We start from the raw sequence: 17,607 nt of genomic DNA on the forward strand, positions 1-17,607 counted from the left end.
ACTGTTCGGTCGTCCGGCTGACAGTTAAAATCGAGTTCGATTAAATTTAAAAAATGGACGAATATGGTACATTTCATATAGAATGTCCTTGGTCTAATCTGAGCTATCTATGATGTTCAAAATATATCCACAAGCTGTAGTCAAAAGCTGTTCGAGAGTTGCGGTGGAGCGCTTCTGACAAATGCTAAACTGTAAACACTGACTATCATTAGTCATAGGATTATTCCCTTCCGCCCCCACAAAGGCATACCACTGCTAAGAAGTGTAAACAATAGCGGCTGTGCCAGAACATGAAAACACTTACAGTGACGCTCTCCACTGAGTTTCTTTGCTTTCTTTGGTATGTAGTTGTTTATAACGCCCCGTGATAAATAAATCAGAACCATGAGAGATTAAATACTCAAGGTTTAAATACTAATCGTTTCATATGCTGCACGTTTGACGGTCAGATGACACCTGGCGAAAGCCGGGAGTTATGCAATGCGTTCCAAGTGCAACAGTCATCACTACACATAGCTTTGTCTTTCGATCATAGGAATAAATGACTTTTTTTACATCGCAACAACGCTAAAGCGGAAAAGTTTAATTTTACTCCATGTAACAATGCGATTATGAAATGGAGCGGAGCGGACAAAAGTAGCCGGAAGCAAAGTTATTACCAGGGGCACGAGCCAGTTGATGACGAAAGATGTGGGTTGTTCTAATCTCCAAGCAGATGTTTAGGTGGCCACAAAAGACAGTATCAAATTGGCCAAGCAGTATCCATTGGCCAGACTGTATCCATGCATTTGCCACCTAAACATCTGCTTGCCGGAGATTAGGTTGTTCTAGACTGTGACTGAAGTAGCAACTAGCAAAACACGGAAATGAAAATGAATTGACAAACACACATCCGTACCGGATCTCAAACAACATAGATATTGTCTCTTTTCTCAGAACGTGACGGTCAAGGGCAAGAGAACCCCATTCATTCCTCAATGGGACCACACTTTATCCCGGAACGGAAATTTGCTTGTTGGGACAGACGGAAATTTCACCCCACCCGTCCCTGAAATCTGAAGTTCATGACATGTAAAGAATCTTTCAAAATAACAACGAAAACTTTTCCTAATGCACTGATTTATCGTGACAGTAGATTTGGGTACACTTCAGCCTAAGGTCAAAGGAAACGCCTTGTCCTTGTTGAAAAGTACAAGTAATGTAGTTGGGTAACGTGACGTTCAATTGTAACTCTTGTTCCGTGTTGTATAATGTCCTTGCACACGGTGAATAATGGATTATGGACATTTCACAATCCGCCGGTAGAGTCAATCTGACATCAGGTGCACATCAATCATCAACTGAAATGACGCGCTATGAAATCTAATTTTCATGAGTACATATATTTCATTTTCTTTACTTTACTTCTATCAACCTCCTTGCTTCTTGCAGACATTTTTGACAGATTTGGCCTTTCTTTGTTCCTGCCATGTGATGATAATCATCATTCCTTGGCATTGTATTTCCAATGGTACCTTCGCATTTTGTTTATAGGGGGATTTTATTATATTGAAATATGTTAAATTGCTTTTTCTTGAAATTTTGGGTACGTTAATTGTATAAAACAATTTATAATTATGTTTTACATTGAAAATTATGGAAATACATCCATATTGATGATGTTTTAATACTACGTAATGCAAGTTTTGAGAGTAGTAACCCCTATTCTGTCCCAAGTTTTAAACGCCCAACTATGCTACACGCAGTGCATCCTGGGTAGAAAATTGGTATTCAAAATGGCGGAGGCAGCGTCGAAAGATGAAAAGCAAGGTAAGGCCCAGTTTTACATATTCATATTTCAATTTAGCATAATTTATTTGCGCTTTATTTGATTGCTATGTTCAGAATCTTTGATTTATGTTATTTCTATGTGTGTTCTATCGTGAGTTGATGATCTTGACCGAGTATTTTGCCCCGAGTTGTGATGCGATTTGCGACGGACTTATTCATGTGGATCATTGCCGCCCCGAACATCGCCAAAGGTGTCACCAAGAAATGTAAATATTATGGTGATTTCTGCCAAATCTGGACATTCCTCTTCTTCCTTAGGTATGGGTAGCGTTTACTGATCTATTTGAATTTAAAGCAAGGGGTGGTTTTTGTTCTCAAGTCTGATGTTTTGCCTAAAAAACGCGTTGATTTTCGATCGCGTCCTGCCCCTTGCCAGGGCTTGCCGACGCCGTTGCATTCTTAATCTGTCAAGACCACTCGTCGATGCTTACCGTAAAATTCAGCGATTCTTTCTAGATCAACTTACTACACGTTCAGGTAGTCCATTCCCGAGCCTTTGGAACGCGTATTGTGTGATTTTGCTTGAACGTGGTCTGGCAGACCGCTTTCCAAAATTCAAGAGAGCCGCTGAATGCAAATGAAGTAGACAACAACAAAGGACCGCGTGCTAAGTGATACAGTCATACACGGGGACGATTTGAATATACGCGTATGAAAATCACTCGCACTTTGCCCAATGGGCGCGGCAATCTAGCCGTCCCTAGTAAAATCACATGTTAATGAACAATTAGGTCCACAAATAACACTACAGAGGCCTTGCTCGCGGGCATCAAAGTGGAAGTTGACACCTCTTTCTTGGCAGGGCTACGGCTATGGTGCACGGTCAAATGTATGGGGCATACCGCCCTGCCGACATCTTGGCGTCCCTGGGCGGATTGCCTGTCTGTGGACAGTTTATATCATCTCAGGGATCAAACCAGACTGTTGGCACGATGAATATTGAGAAATGTGCCCACGTGCACGGTACACAACGCTTGAAAAGGGACACTGTCTTCTCCAATACACAGGTTTTGTACATGACAGGGAATGCCAATAGGTAATCTTTAAAAATAGGTCACTGGGGAGGGGGGCGGCACATTGATGTTTATAATGAACCATATTATTGTCAGTGGAAATCAGGTTCTGCACTTGTGACATACCCAACATAAATACATTGACCTTTTCTATATTTGAATGGATTGATGTCTCCTCAAGTCTAAGATATTCACAGAGAGAGAGAGTAACTATCAACAAAATATAAAGGAAGAAATCTTTTGCGAAATGACTGGTCATCTTTCTGAGTATCTTGCTCGCAAGTAATGTTTACAATTTCACCCGTAAGTAAAGACGGGATACACGAAATTTTAGAGATATGGTGTGATATCTTCTTGCATGCAAACACATCAGACTCCACACATATGGTCTAATGGCACTAAAAACACAAAATGGAGTTTAGTGTCAACAGTTTTCATGTATATATTGATATATATATATTTGTAAATTATTATGCGAAGGTTTTTTACAGCTTTGAAAAGACACAATGTAGAAAACACATTTTGTATATATTTTGTCACTAAAAAATAGTAAAATGAGCAAAAGGTGTAGTTCACCAACAATTTTGATGATAAGTTTTTTTACCAGTACATTTATAACTTATATATATATCCTCATGTTGCATTGAAACAATTCTAGCATTACTAATTGTTCACTTGACAGTCAATACTTCTAACTTAATTAGGTAAACCTGATGTTGGCCCCACCATGTTTACAGGCTTGTCTGAAAATCAAGGTTACATTTTAGTGTGTAGCCATCAGTCATGTGTTTAAAGAGTAAAATATTTATCATTGAGCTATAGTACCCATTGTAGGGCTATGTACCTAAAATGTGTACCTGTATCTGTAAAATTATATAGGTACGGATTCAGACCTAAACATCCCATGTACTTTTATCTGTACCTGAGTAAAATGAAAATTAACACCAGGGGACACCTTTTTCTACACTAACTAAATATAGATGAATTGTATCTCAAAGGTGATAATTTTGATAATTTAGCTCTTGGAAATCAAGAAAACTTTTGTTTTTAGATCAAAAAATGTAAACCCTCATTATACAACAATAGCAACATACTATAGCTAGTAAAAGAGGCAGTTGGCTTACACATATAACTTAGAAATGATTGGCCAAATTTGCTTAGTTAAGGTACGGGTACGAGTCTGGACCAGTACCTTCTTTACAGTTATAATACTTACACATCATTTCTCTCTAATTCTTCTTTTCTCTATGGTACTTACACATCTTTTCTCTTTCTGTAGAAAACACTGGCTTGTCAGACCCTTTAATAAAGATGGCAGGAGGTGATTCCTCAGATGTACAGAAAATGAGGGAGGGGGCAGAATCTGAGGGTACGTTACACTGGATTCGTATTGAAATATGTCTTTATTGTTGTGAAGTATATGTTTCTTCCATATTGGAAAGTTGAGGGTCCTAAGCTACTCTATATGATTTGTGCCCAATGCACAAATTTAAAACTGTTGATTTTAGCATTATGCTAGTTCCATAGTTTTTCAAACCAATGCCTGACCATTGAAGTTGTTTTGTTTTGGTAGATGATGGTACCACAGCTAATGGGTCAGTGAATGGGATAGATTTTGTTAGTCAAACATCAGGACTGAGTCAACAACTACAGGACCAGCATGCACTGCACCAGAGTTCTCAACAGGTATGGCCTTTACACAATAGACTGAACTTCCTGATCGAACATCTCGAACCTCCCTTCGTATTTTGGACACATCCGTCAAAATCAGTCTGGGAAATCTAAAAGTAGCAAGATTAGTTGATGTCTGCTTGATAGAGGCTCCTTGTTTTAAAAGGGAGATTGAATTTGTGACATCTGATGTACTTAAGTTAATCAAAGATGTTCTGTTATTCTTGTACTTGTTTATAAAGCTATAATAATTGTTTAGTGTCTGTGTCCACTTGCTTATGTTTCTACATCATATCAGAAAGACCTATAAAAGTATAAGTTGTGCCGTCCTCCGTGAATACCTGAGCTGTTTTTCTCATTTCAATTTTCTCCCATTTTGGCACCGGTGGCCAGCGCGGTCCTTCTTGCATTGACTTTGACGGAGATGTTCAAAATAGAACATGGGCGGTTCAACGTGTTCAATCAGGATCGGTTTACTACTAAGTATATTGCTCACATAAGTTCATGTACATTTACTGGCACTTTGCATGTTTGAAACAGTTGTATGAAGGGATGTTGATGCTTTCTGTTTCAGCAGCCTCAACCACAGGTTCTGTATATCAATCCCCATGTACACGCAGCACAACTACAGCAAGAGGCAAATCAAGCTGCAGCACAACAGGTAAGGTCTCTCTAGGACTTTTTATTATCCTTAACCACCCAGATAGCTGTACATTTTCTTTAAATTGGCTTGCTAGTTATTGAATCTACCGCAGTATGTCCCATTCTTGAGAGGAAATGCCTTACATGGTATCTGTCTGTTTAGCTGGTGATACACACCAGACTGTGTACATATTTTGTTGTTGGTAACGGTATTGGATTAAGGGTGACAAAAGGCTGTTTTATATGATAGAGTTGATTTTATGGTCTTTGCAGACATCATTAAACCTGGAAGTGAAAAATGAGGACTTGGAGCAATCACAGCAGCAGCAAGAAACACAAGCACCGCACCAACAGCAGCAGCAGCCGCAGCAACAGGTGCAGAATGTGTCACAATTGCAGCTGACACAGCACCAGCAGCAGCAGCTGCTCAACCAGGTACCTGACCTTGTCTTGCTAGCTAACACATCATCATGGATGAGATAGTGATGGGTATTTGTGGTAGGTTTGATATGAACGGTCCAGAGGAGTGAGATGACATGGTGTGCTCTGTTCCCCAGGCCCAGCTTGTTCTGCAGCAGCAGGTGCAGCAGGGAACCCTTCTGGCAGCCATCCAGCCGCAGGTTAGCCAGCAGCACCAGCAGCCGCAACAGCAGCAGCAGGCTGTGCAGCCACAACAGTTCCTGACTGTACAGAACCCACAGATAGCTGTCACACCGCAGGTTAACTTCCTTTATAGACTTACGGTGGGGTAGGGGGATGAAAATTCATTATTCAATTTCTGTTTTACCATGAAATAGTTCATCACATGTATGTAGATATATTGAACTTGTGTCCTCACAGACTACCACCTCAGCCATCCAGCTGACAGCTGCAGACCTGAGTCAGCTGCAGCAGCTGCAGCAGCAGAACCTCAACCTGCAGCAGTACGTGTTGTTCCAGCCTGGACAGGTCAGTGTGTTCTAGATACAGGTCTGATAAAGTTGTGTGAGGTCTGTCATAATGGTGGTCAACATCTCGCTGATAAAATCTACCTAGAAATATTCAATGATAATTGTTCCACGATTCAAATCAAAATCTTACCAAGGCTAGCTGTTCACCCTCCCAGTGTCATCATTGGTAAATCTTGCTTTTGCTAGAAGTCTTATGTCAAAACATGTTGTTTCTAGATGATGATTTCAACATTGTATGATGAAAAGACAAAAGTGGGTGTGAGATCGAAGCTTATCTTGTTTGTCATGTCTATCAAATTTTGTCAATTTAACTAAGAAAGTTTTTTTCAAGCGATAGCTAATTATGAGGTCTTGAGAAATGACACATCTTGTGTAATTCTTTCTCATGGCTTATGTGCAATGATTACAGGAACAGACATTGATTCAGTTACTCTGTTTAACACATTACAGCTTGGCAATGGTCAGTTTTTCCTGGCTCAGCCCCAAATGCCAGGAATTCAACAGGTACAGCAGGTGAGTCCACCAGGATGAGTTACTTACACAGAGTTTAGTCTAATGATCAGTCATTCTTCCAATTTGAGTCCTGAGGACAGTGTCTCAACGAGTAAATGTTCTGTTTCTAATACATGGATAAACCTGGTCTGCACATTACATAGTTGAATGTAAGCAGTAATACATTTAGAGCTGCATTACAAATGTATGATGTTTCTTGTTCTTTGCAACAAAGACATGTATTGATGAGTTGTTCAACACATTTTCCTCTGCCCTTGAAGATCGCACCTCAAGTGACTCAAACGCAGGCCCAGCCCACCACTCAGCAGACTACCACGGTGGCTGCCCAGCCCACCATTGTACAGACCCAGCAGGGAACAGCCATCCTGCAGACGTCACAGCAGCAGATTCCACAGCAGAACATTCTGCAGGTCGCCACCACACAGGGTGTGTCCACCATGGGCCAGCAAGTACTGACTCTCTCACAGGCCCAGCTACCAGTGACCACTCACACTCAGCCACAAATACAGACCATACAGGTAAACCATTTGTTAGGTTGTCTAAATACTAAAAACCATTGCCTTCTTGTAAGTAATACTGCAGCTTAACTGTTTCAGTTTTTACTCATCAAGATGACTGAATGATAACATTTTGTATCTCTACCCCAGATCCAGAAGTCAGCAGTGACATCTTCAGGCCCTTCTGGAGATGAGCCCAGTCAGCTGGAGGAGTTGGAACAGTTTGCCAAGATGTTTAAACAAAGGCGCATCAAGCTTGGCTTCACTCAGGTGTGTGAATGTGTTCTAACTGCAGATGTTAGACGATAACTAGAATGCCATATTCTGTCTCCTCGGTTCATTGAGTGGCACATGGAAGAGCAACATTACGAGATCAGAACTTTTCTAAACTGTCAGTAGACAAGGATGTACACTCAAAGTTGTCTCTCCTATTGCTGTTTAGGGAGATGTTGGCCTCGCCATGGGAAAACTGTATGGGAACGATTTCAGTCAGACCACCATCTCACGGTTTGAGGCCCTCAACCTGAGCTTCAAGAACATGTGCAAGTTGAAGCCCCTGCTGGAGAAATGGCTACAGGATGCCGACTCCAGCATGGCCAACCCTGGGGCACTAGGGAGTCCCCATGGAAGCATTGAAATGCTGGGCAGGAGACGGAAGAAAAGAACCAGCATTGAGACCAATGTTAGGTAGGGATTGGGAACATTGATTTTGGAATGTTTTAGAATGGGCTTTAACATCCCACCATTACTGTACAGTGTACAGTATATACATGTAGATGTCATGATAACTTTACAGGAGGCTGTATTTATTTTATCATCTTATCATCACCCTGTGCCATGGGTGCATTTCTTTGCTGGATGACCTACTGTTGTGAACAATGATATCTCAAAAACGAAAGTCTACCGAATGCCATGACTTTTTATGGCATTGTCTGACATGGCAATGCTATATTGAGAAGTTGACAAACTCTGTGTCTGCAAGATTAGGTGTTCTTCGGCGACTCGTTTCTGTTCTACCACAAACCACTTTAACAATGTTATTTAATTGCTTGATTTTACCGAAAGTTGATTATTGCGATGTAGTATGGGGTAATTGTGGGAAAGGCTTATCAGACAATCTACAAAAGTTTCAAAACAGAGCAGTAAGAATAATACTAGGTTTACCATATAGATCACGTCAGCTCTGATCATCTATCCAGCCTTGGCTGGAAAGATCTGTCTTCACGTCGCCATATGCATCTCCTACAAACTGTACGAAAGTCGATAAACAACCAGTTGCCAGAGTACCTAGACATCTTTAACCGAACCCTAGAAACCCACAACTACTCCACCCGACACCGTATGAACCAGTCCCTTCGACTTCCTAAAGCTAGATTGGAATGCGGCAAGAGAATGTTTGCTTATCAAGGTGCAGTGGACTGGAATAAACTCACACCCGGTGTAGAACTGCACAGTCGATACAGATGTTCAGAACACTGTATGCTCAGTTACGTGACCTCTGACTTCCCTCCGTTACGACCTGGCATGACCCCGATTACAAGTAATGGATCACGTTTATGATATTGTTTTTGGTGTATATATTGTTGTATTTCCGTGTATATATGTGTCGTACCCAGGGCCACTCTGTAAAGCAGTGCTATGTCACTGAGTTAGTGCTACCCTGGTTAAAGAATACAGAAATAAATAAAAATAAATATGCATTTTAATCCTGCAGGGTTGCTTTGGAAAAAGCATTCATCCAGAATCCCAAACCCACCTCAGAGGAGATCGGAATCATAGCAGAACAGCTAGGAATGGAGAAAGAGGTGGTCAGGGTCTGGTTCTGTAACCGGCGACAGAAGGAGAAGCGGATCAACCCACAGTCTTCCCTCAACCAAGCAGACACAATTGTCACCTCACCGATTTCAACCAACGTGGGCTCTACCGTTGCCTCAACTGTTGGCACCACTATTGGTTCACCTATAGCATCCACAATTGGTTCTCCCATAGGTTCAACTATGGGGTCACAAATTGGGTCCACCCTTAGCCCACAGATAGGTTCCACCATAGGTGCACAGGTGAGTTCCACCTTAGGTGCACAGGCAGGTTCCACTGTTGGTTCACCTTTAGGGTCTACCATTGGTTCCCATGTTGTGTCCTCGATTGGTTCACCTATAGGGTCCACCATTGGTTCCCATGTTGTGTCATCAATTGGCTCCCCTATAGGGTCCTCTGTTGGCTCTCATGCAGTTTCTACCATTGGGTCACCATTAGGGTCTACGATTGGTTCCCATGTAGTTTCCACCATTGGCCCTGCTGTTGGCTCGCAGGTAGTGTCCACTATTGATTCTGCAGTAGGTTCCACCCTCGGCTCACAGGCGGTCTCCACTATTGGCACCCCAGTCGGGACAACGATTAGTCCAAGTGTGACCTCGACTGTTGGTTCGACAGTTTCAACCTTGGGATCGCCCATTTCAAGCCTGGGGTCTCAAGGTGTCGGGATTCCCCACACCACCTTTACAGTTACTCAGATTCAGCAGAGCCCACCAAAGACTCAGCCACAGACATTGGCACAAACACAGTAGTGAAGGGTAGAGATTAAAACTGGTGTTGTTTGGTCTTTTATTGTAAACCAGTTACATGGAGGCATTTGAGATGCTGCTCCAACAATGTCTCGACTGTCAAATGTTAACGTGGAGTCTTGTACTTGAGTTTTTATGTCAGACATTCAGAAAGCTAGATTACCAGTGGCAATATAAACGCCACATGAATTCTGAATGCATCGACTTTCTTTTCGACATTTAGATGTAAGGGCAAGATTATGGACCAGCTGGGCTTTCCAAAACAACTGATGGATTTTAAACCCAACACTAGCAAAGTTGTGTTGTGTTGTTTAGTTGGTCAATCTCATGTGGTATGACGTGGTGGCAAAGATGCATTGTCTCCTGTCCTCACCTGTACACATTTTTTACTACCAGTATTTTGTACTTGTTGAAAAGATGGTGTTCTGGGGATAGTGTAATGTTTACAGTATTGTGTATCAGTGCTGTGTATCCAGTTATAAATGGTGATGTATTAGGTGTATGGTATTGATGTATTTCTAATAAGTATGATAAGGTAATCAAATATGTATCCTAGTGCTATACAAGCAATAGGTGGAGGGCTGGTGGCTACCCATATCAGAATTAAATGCAATTAACTGTAATTGATTTAAGCATGCTCCTAATTCCAGCTCCCTCATTGGCAAACATTCACATACAAAAATTTTCAACAAACCTCAACTTGTCAAACGGAAGCGGGTCACAGCACTCATGAACTATTTGTTGTTGACAGTGTACAAATGAAATGGAAAAACTGACTTGATCTACATCCTTGCAAACAACATGATCAATGTGACTGGCACATTTCTGCCAGTAGAGTACATATAACTGGAGTCCTATTTGGGTGGGATTACATGAGAAAAAGCAGTTTTGTACATCTTTCCATAAGTCTCAGAAAGATCTTACTACACTTATGCAATGCAAATCAGCGGATCTGTTATACCTTTGAATTCTAGATGATTAAAAAAATCTCAGATTTTTTACTCTGTGTCTAACAGTTTGTGAGCTGTATACAATCAGATACTTACTGGTACACAGGCACCACAGTTATGGCTTGCCTACTATTTATTGTACATTTGACCAAGTAGCCCTGGGTAGAAATACGGGCAATCTCTAGTCATATGGAGCACAGACCAAGTCAAACGTCATTGTATGTATTCTGTGTACATAGCTGTAGTGAAGTATTTGTAGCTGTTGTCATGCCTATGTTAGTTCTATGTATATTATTAGGAAAAGCAGTGCTAGTAACGATACCTCACAACTCATAACACATGGTGCCAAGAGACAGAAATGTGAGGGAGAGTTTCACTTTGTTGACAGGTAAATATGTGCTGTATAGGCCAGATGAAGCAAAACCATGTATAAAGTTACATTTACAGTCCTGAGACTGTTGTTTTTGTCAGAGTTTCTTTACTGATTGTAAAATGCTGTTGTACTCAATATTGAGTACTGGTATGTGTGCTATCAGTGTATTGTAACATGCAAGTCTCATTGGACAAGTTTCTCAATAGGATTTTGTTACTGACAGTTTTCTGAATGATTCCCCCAGCTTTGAATCAAGATATCTGGAAATAGTATGATATCATAGATGTATTTATAGGAGGGAGCCATTTTAGTGATATGTGACCTAAAGTATTTCATGTCATCCGAGCATGAAGATGTGGTTGTTTCTACACGAACTGTGGGTTCTGCAAACCCTGAGCAGTCAAGCCATACCCGTAGTATCTCCCGTGAAATTTCTAAACAATGCATTTTGTCAATAACAATGTATAGAGCAACAGTGGAGAAAACATATTTTGTTGTTGTGTAGGTTGAGAAGCAACATTGGAACACCACACTGCATCTTAACCAGTTATGTTAATTACTTACTGTACCCCATGTTTTGGTCTACAATCCACTATGCTAAGAATCCTATTGTGTAACTGTTTATAGGATGTAGATATTTTAGTTACTTCTCACATGTGTACAATATGCTAGCTTCAAGTATTCAAGTATTATTTTTATACAGTAAACTTTTGTACTGCATTTAAATGAAATATTAGTACATTCTCTAATATTATTGCCATGGGTAGACTTGTATTAGATAACCCATGTAGTGGTCTAACAGTGTTGTAAGTATTTGTCGTAGTGTTCACTGATAATGTGCCTGTGAAGTGTATGCTTTTCACATTATTGACAATGATGGAATTGTAAGATGTGTCGTGATCAAGGTGCATGAAGTCCTTGGGGAGATTGCCTTGATTTTGTTAGTTTGCCAGGCAGCTTCTGTTACAACATTATAGCGCAAGGGAGAGGAAGGAATACTGTACCATAGGTTTACTGCAAAGGAATATTGTATACAGGTCTGATGGATGTGAACTAAAAAATATAGACACATTGCTCAAAATCAAAACAGTGCTGTGAGACACTGTCGTACAACACAGTATGATTTGCAGTGGTTCTGGTGCAAGCTGCCACACAGGCATTACTCTTGCACTGTATAATGAACCTCCCTTCCTTGGGAGGATGATCATTCCAGCCAGCAGTGGTTGTTCAGCAGTCGTTGTAACACCAAGTAACAGAAAGTCTTCAGGCTGGTGTTGATGGCATACTCAATTTAATGTTTATTCACTAACCACATAACTATATACATATATATAAATATATATTATGATGTGTCCATGTAATGATGTGGGGATGGGTGTGATGATTGTATATCATGACAGAAACCTGAAATAGAGTATGCTGTCCATATGGACAGTTTGTAGATGGCTCTTACCCAGTACTAGTATCTTAGAACCAATAAATGTTCTATTTTTTCCATGTTACCCAACCCAACCCACTCACCACTGCTCAGCCTGGCTTATTACTTCAGCCTATGTGATGATAGAACCTACCAAAGAAAAGTAACATCAGTTCTACAAGTTTGCCGTACCTCTCCTATAGAATAGCTTGCAAATGTTTGCGCACACAGAAGTGTGCCGTTGTATGATGAACCACAAAGTCAGGGCTTTAATCCCAACCAACCTGTTGATAACTAAGTCTATACATCCAAGGACCTTGGTACAGTCCATTTGTGTTTTGTTGCTTATGCTAGCATCATTGACTGGATTTCTTCAGTGTGGCACTATTGAGTACAAAAAGTGATTGCTTTTACATTAGTACAGATTTTTTCTTCATTTTGTATACTTAACCCAAACGGTTCCACACAGAATGGTTGTGTTTAATATAGGATTTTTTAATTGAAATTAAATTCATTTTAAATTCTAAATTGATTTTAAACCTCCTTAGTCTCACACCCTGCCAAATATAGTACTGTACAATCCCTAAAGAGAACGGCAGCTGTCAAATTTATTAGTATAAGCCATGGGGGATGTTCCATTCTCTCATTGATTATACATGTACTACTAATTATCTCGTCTCGATCCCCACCAAATATAGTGTACAATCCCTAATATGGCGGCCATTGTCCATTCCCATGGTTTATGATTATCTTCACCCCCGTTATATGCGGTATTGTACAGTCCCCTGTGACAATTTTTTTGCTCCATTCCCCACAAATTGTGCCACAACCAACTCCAGCGACGTGATTTCAGCCTGGGTATTGTCCTAGCAGATGGGAAGGGGAAAACATTGCGTTGTTTTTCTCTTTTGGGACTCTGAAATTCGAAAAACTCCCCAGCATAGAGGACTACTTTCTTCTGCCTTGCTTTCTACTAAATGGCTGACCTGGGGGACCTGAGCCTCCGTGACGTCATTAGCGCGGTCCTCCCTGCCCAGGGCCTCCTCAGCTGAAGACGTAAGCGATGACGTTGTTCCTCTAGCTGCAGCCTACAGAGCTGAGGAGGGGCGCGGAGCTGAGCTGTCAGGGTTTCAGTCGTTTTTAGATCAAAGTAACCACAGCGACATAGTCCTTCGTATCCATTACCCAACCGAGTCCGAGCAGTAAGGATCCAGGAGGCTGGGTGAACATCGGCACAAAAGCGGGCAGGTTCGCCTTCAGCACGGTAGGTTAGAGCCTGATCAGCACACAACAGGTTTCAGCCTGACCGCTACTCGCAGGGGAGAGCCGTAGCTGCGTTCTCTTACAAGTATATTCTGGCGATTTCTTGTTCCCGGGGAGATGCAAGCATTATGTCGTGCCGAAATATAGCAACCTGTGAAATCAGGCTGCATTTCGGTGTCACTCTTCATTTATGTGTATTCCGGTAGTGTATTTAATTGAATTCCATGTATAATTTCCTGTAAATACTAACACTAAACTAAGTCTAGTAACCTGCCATAACCTGACCCAACCAAACTGAAAGGCGCACGCCAAATGGTGGCTGGGAAAGCGAGGGGAGTGGTAGATGTATATCTTGATGTACGGCATGATACATGAGTCTGGAGCACAAGGTTTCTCCCAGTCCCCCAAGCAGCGATATAGAAAGGTCAAGCATCCCCCATGTCCCCAATAGTTGCCTAGCAAATCTGCAGCCTGCCAACCATCCGCCTCCCACAGCGCCTGTCAGGCTGGGCTTGCGCGAGTTCTGCACCGTTCCTTTGGCTTTGGTCAACCGAGCTCATTGATACATACCTGCCTCGCTTATCCGAGATGTCGCCTGTTGAACCGTGCAGTTTTCTAATCTTTCTGCACATGATTGTGTAATGAGGTCAGAGGATCCACATGGAGGTGATTCGTCTATCGTAACATTTCCCTTCAGAGGTTCCACATGGGGCTGGAACGTATACATGTATTTACCAACGTGTCCAGAATGCATCTCTACTTTCTCACTATTCCCGACCATGTTAAAACAATTCAACTATTGAAATCAAAGAACTCTCATAGAAGTGGGTGAATTCGTCTTCAAATGCTTGAATAGGACAAATCAAACCCCACAAATCCAGCTAAATTTCATATCATTTGAATCCATTTGACAAAGGGAGAAGAATATATTTCACTCCCATACCTGGTCATACAAGGTGGCATGGAATAAAATAAAATCTGACGATATAAATTTATATAAAGAAAGCCCTCGGGGCCATTTTAAACAAGATGCAACAAATCGAAAGGTATAACGGGGGGGGGTGTACTGATCTTAAGTTTTTTTTTCATTTCTTTTTATTATGCATAGGTACACCGTGTCTGTTGCCAATTTGCTAGTTAAAGGGTAAATAAACATAGTCAATACACACAGCTGTTATTTGCACGCAAAGTATAGTTCTATATATTTATCTATCATTTTGTCGAAAAACAGAATTTCACCAGTAATAATGGTGGCGCTGAAAAGAGGGTCACTTCGTAGCGGCGGCTCGTGTCCAGAAATATACGACCTATATCAAGCAGTCACACAACCGCCACGTACATAAGAAATAAAGCTTTAAAAAATTTGGTTTCGGAATCAGAGTGTTTGTTTAGTAGAAAACCGACTTGTGAAAAACAACGTTAACACCGCTGTCGTCTGCATTAGTTCCGGTGTGACAGAGATCTCGCACCCCCAGTGATTTCGCACCCCCCGGAGCGAAATCACTAGCGATCTCGAACCCCCCGGAACGATATCACTAGTGATCTCGCACCCCTTTGGTGATCTTGCACCCCCTCAATCGATTTGTTCACCCCGTATGTGTTCTGTTACGGCCTTCGTAATTCACAGTGGTTACTATATCAGATGCTACCTATTAACAAACACTATACTCTAGTATAATAATGACAACACCAATATTCAGTAATTACCTTCGCCAAGAAGGTTATGTTTTCGTGGCGGTGTGTCTGTTTGTCTGTCTGTCTGTCTGTTTGTCTGCCTGTTACCACCATAACTCAAGAACGCTTGAATATATTGTCTTGATACTAGGTAGGTGGGTTGGTCTTGATGAGACCTCGAAATGACTAGATTTTGGGCCCCTTAGCGGCTTGTTATGGTACTGCAGCAGAACGTCCGGTTTTGATATCTCGTGATCTGAACATGCTAGGGTCATGAATTTTGCATGATAGATAGCTCTTGCCCTGGGGAATAAGTGACGTAAGTTTGGACCCCCTAGCAGCTTGTTTGGGAACTGCAGGGGACTTTAAGTTCAAATGTTTAAAGGAGGATAACTCAAGAACCAGTTGAGGAATCATTGTGATTTTTGGTATGTAGGCAGCCTAGATGATGCTTGACATAATGAGATGACAATTATGCAAATAAGGATATAATTTGCATTGTTAATGAGGATATTCTATAAATCTGTTGCATGCCATGATAGGACTATTCAGACTTGTGACATGTGTAATTGGACAGGAGAGGAACATGGCCATATAATATTATGTAAATTAGGGGCTAATTTGCATAATTCATAAGAAAAAGCTATAATTTCATTGTTTTTAACTGCCAGGAATTTGATGTTTGTGGCGTTTGGAGGGTGAGCAAAGCTGAATATCATTAAACATAATTTATTCAAATTAAGACCTCATATGCATAATCTAATATAAATTAAGGTGAACATCAGTTGGCGAAGGTATGAGATCGTGGAACTCTAGTTGTATATAATGCACAAATCCATTTTTGTTTACCTTTCATGTTCTTTTGACTGCAAGGGTACGTTCCTTCGGTTATTGAGGCAATACAAGACACCAAATTGAATTACATGTATTCAAATTTTATTTCCATAGAATCCTCTCAACAGTAACAGGAAAAGTAACAGAAGAGCGATCTAATTTAATCGCGTATATGAATAGCATTCACGTGCACAGTACTAGTGTGCTGTACAGCTAACTTTTGCAAGATGGTGGGAATATGTCACATGATTTTTTTTATCCAATCAGGACGACGTACACTCGCCACATTTGAACTGTAGGTACTAATTGGTCATAGACATGCAATACCATTACATATGTACTGTTGGCTGAGTTGGTAAGTGGGTTGAGTACTATCCACCAAAATGCAGTTTCAACTATATACCGGGCAGACAGAACAATTTTCAAAATGTTTGGCGGGGGGTGCGAGATCACCGGGGGGTGCGAAAACACTAGTTTGGGGGGGTGCGAAAACACTAGCTTGGGGGGTGCGAGATCGCTAGCGATTTCGCCCCGGGGGGTTCGAGATCGCTAGTGATCTCGCCCCGGGGGGGTGCAAAATCAGGGGGTGCGAGATCTCCGTCACACCGGCGCGTGAAAAAGCGTGTAATGTTAGGGCACCAGGTTTTGCAACTTTCTAGATGTGGACAGTGTTTAAATGATAGTTTGGAGCAATTGCCTTACACTAGGCATATTTAATGTCGTATAGCCTGGGTACCACCCTCAGCTCCGTAGTTACCACCCGCTTTCTCTTTTCGCTTGCCACCCCGTGGTGAGAGATCCTGTGTTAACTACAGAGGATGTGTTTCTTAATCATGCACAGTACCTTTCTGCTGTTTATGCATATGTAGTCTTTGTGTTGCTGCAGTTCAGACGACAGATGGATCCAGAGGCAGCGCAGACGACAGTGAGAGGGCCCCTCATGCCAGGTGCGCTCCGTAACTGGTCCGCCAACGCCAGCGATGACATTTCCTCCAGTTCCCTGCCCTACGGACCAGACGACCTGCACCCTTCCACCCTGGTGGCCAGCACCTTTCTCCTGGTGGCCGTCTTTCTGGTAGGGACCGTGGGCAACACCGTCATCTTCCTGTCGGCCTTCCAGAGCTGGGGAAAGAAGCTGCGCACAGGCTTCGACCTGCTCATCTTCGACCTGACCGTTTGTGACTTTATCGCCTGTGCCGTGGTGACTCCCGCCTTCACCGTCTGCCTGTTCCGTGACCCGGCGCCCAGCCTGGCCAAACCCTTTTGTAACGTGTTTGTATTCTTCAGCACCACCTGCACATTCATGTCCCTCTCTACACTGGTGGCCATTGCACTGCACAGACTCACCATGGTCAAGTCGCAGGCCAAGCGGCCTATCTCCTGGCGAGGCGCCGTCCTGGTGCTGGCCGGGTTGTGGAC

At 42.0% G+C, this 17,607-nt stretch overlaps 2 protein-coding genes across 8 annotated transcripts in view; both read left to right on the forward strand.

Moving 5' to 3' along the window:
* Nucleotides 1-1,736: 1,736 nt before the first annotated feature.
* LOC109470968 (POU domain, class 2, transcription factor 1-like) lies at nt 1,737-12,502 on the forward strand. Of its 7 annotated transcripts, none has more exons than XM_019770075.1 (13): nt 1,764-1,809; nt 1,927-2,088; nt 4,123-4,212; nt 4,417-4,529; nt 5,089-5,175; nt 5,430-5,591; nt 5,714-5,875; nt 5,997-6,104; nt 6,557-6,619; nt 6,880-7,137; nt 7,267-7,386; nt 7,559-7,803; nt 8,831-12,502. In XM_019770075.1, exons 2-13 carry the CDS (start codon nt 2,046-2,048, stop codon nt 9,678-9,680), a joined length of 2,301 nt encoding a protein of 766 aa, XP_019625634.1. In that variant the 5' UTR covers nt 1,764-1,809; nt 1,927-2,045; the 3' UTR covers nt 9,681-12,502. The 7 variants fall into 7 exon arrangements, with proteins under 7 accessions (XP_019625635.1, XP_019625633.1, XP_019625636.1 ...); XM_019770080.1 differs by having other exon boundaries at nt 1,927-2,036; XM_019770076.1 differs by lacking the exon at nt 1,927-2,088 and having other exon boundaries at nt 1,737-1,809.
* A 491-nt stretch (nt 12,503-12,993) lies between these two features.
* The window catches only part of LOC109470944 (probable G-protein coupled receptor 75), a 7,418-nt gene continuing 2,804 nt past the window's right edge, over nt 12,994-17,607 (forward strand). The window contains exons 1-2 of the mRNA XM_019770039.1: nt 12,994-13,681; nt 17,075-17,598. Coding sequence (XP_019625598.1) covers nt 17,087-17,598 — 512 coding nt within the window. The 5' untranslated portion in view covers nt 12,994-13,681; nt 17,075-17,086. The remainder of the gene's footprint in view (nt 13,682-17,074; nt 17,599-17,607) is intronic.

The sequence above is a fragment of the Branchiostoma belcheri genome, unplaced genomic scaffold, assembly GCF_001625305.1.
Source record: "Branchiostoma belcheri isolate BF01 breed outbred unplaced genomic scaffold, Haploidv18h27 scaffold24, whole genome shotgun sequence".
Classification (NCBI taxonomy): domain Eukaryota; kingdom Metazoa; phylum Chordata; class Leptocardii; order Amphioxiformes; family Branchiostomatidae; genus Branchiostoma; species Branchiostoma belcheri.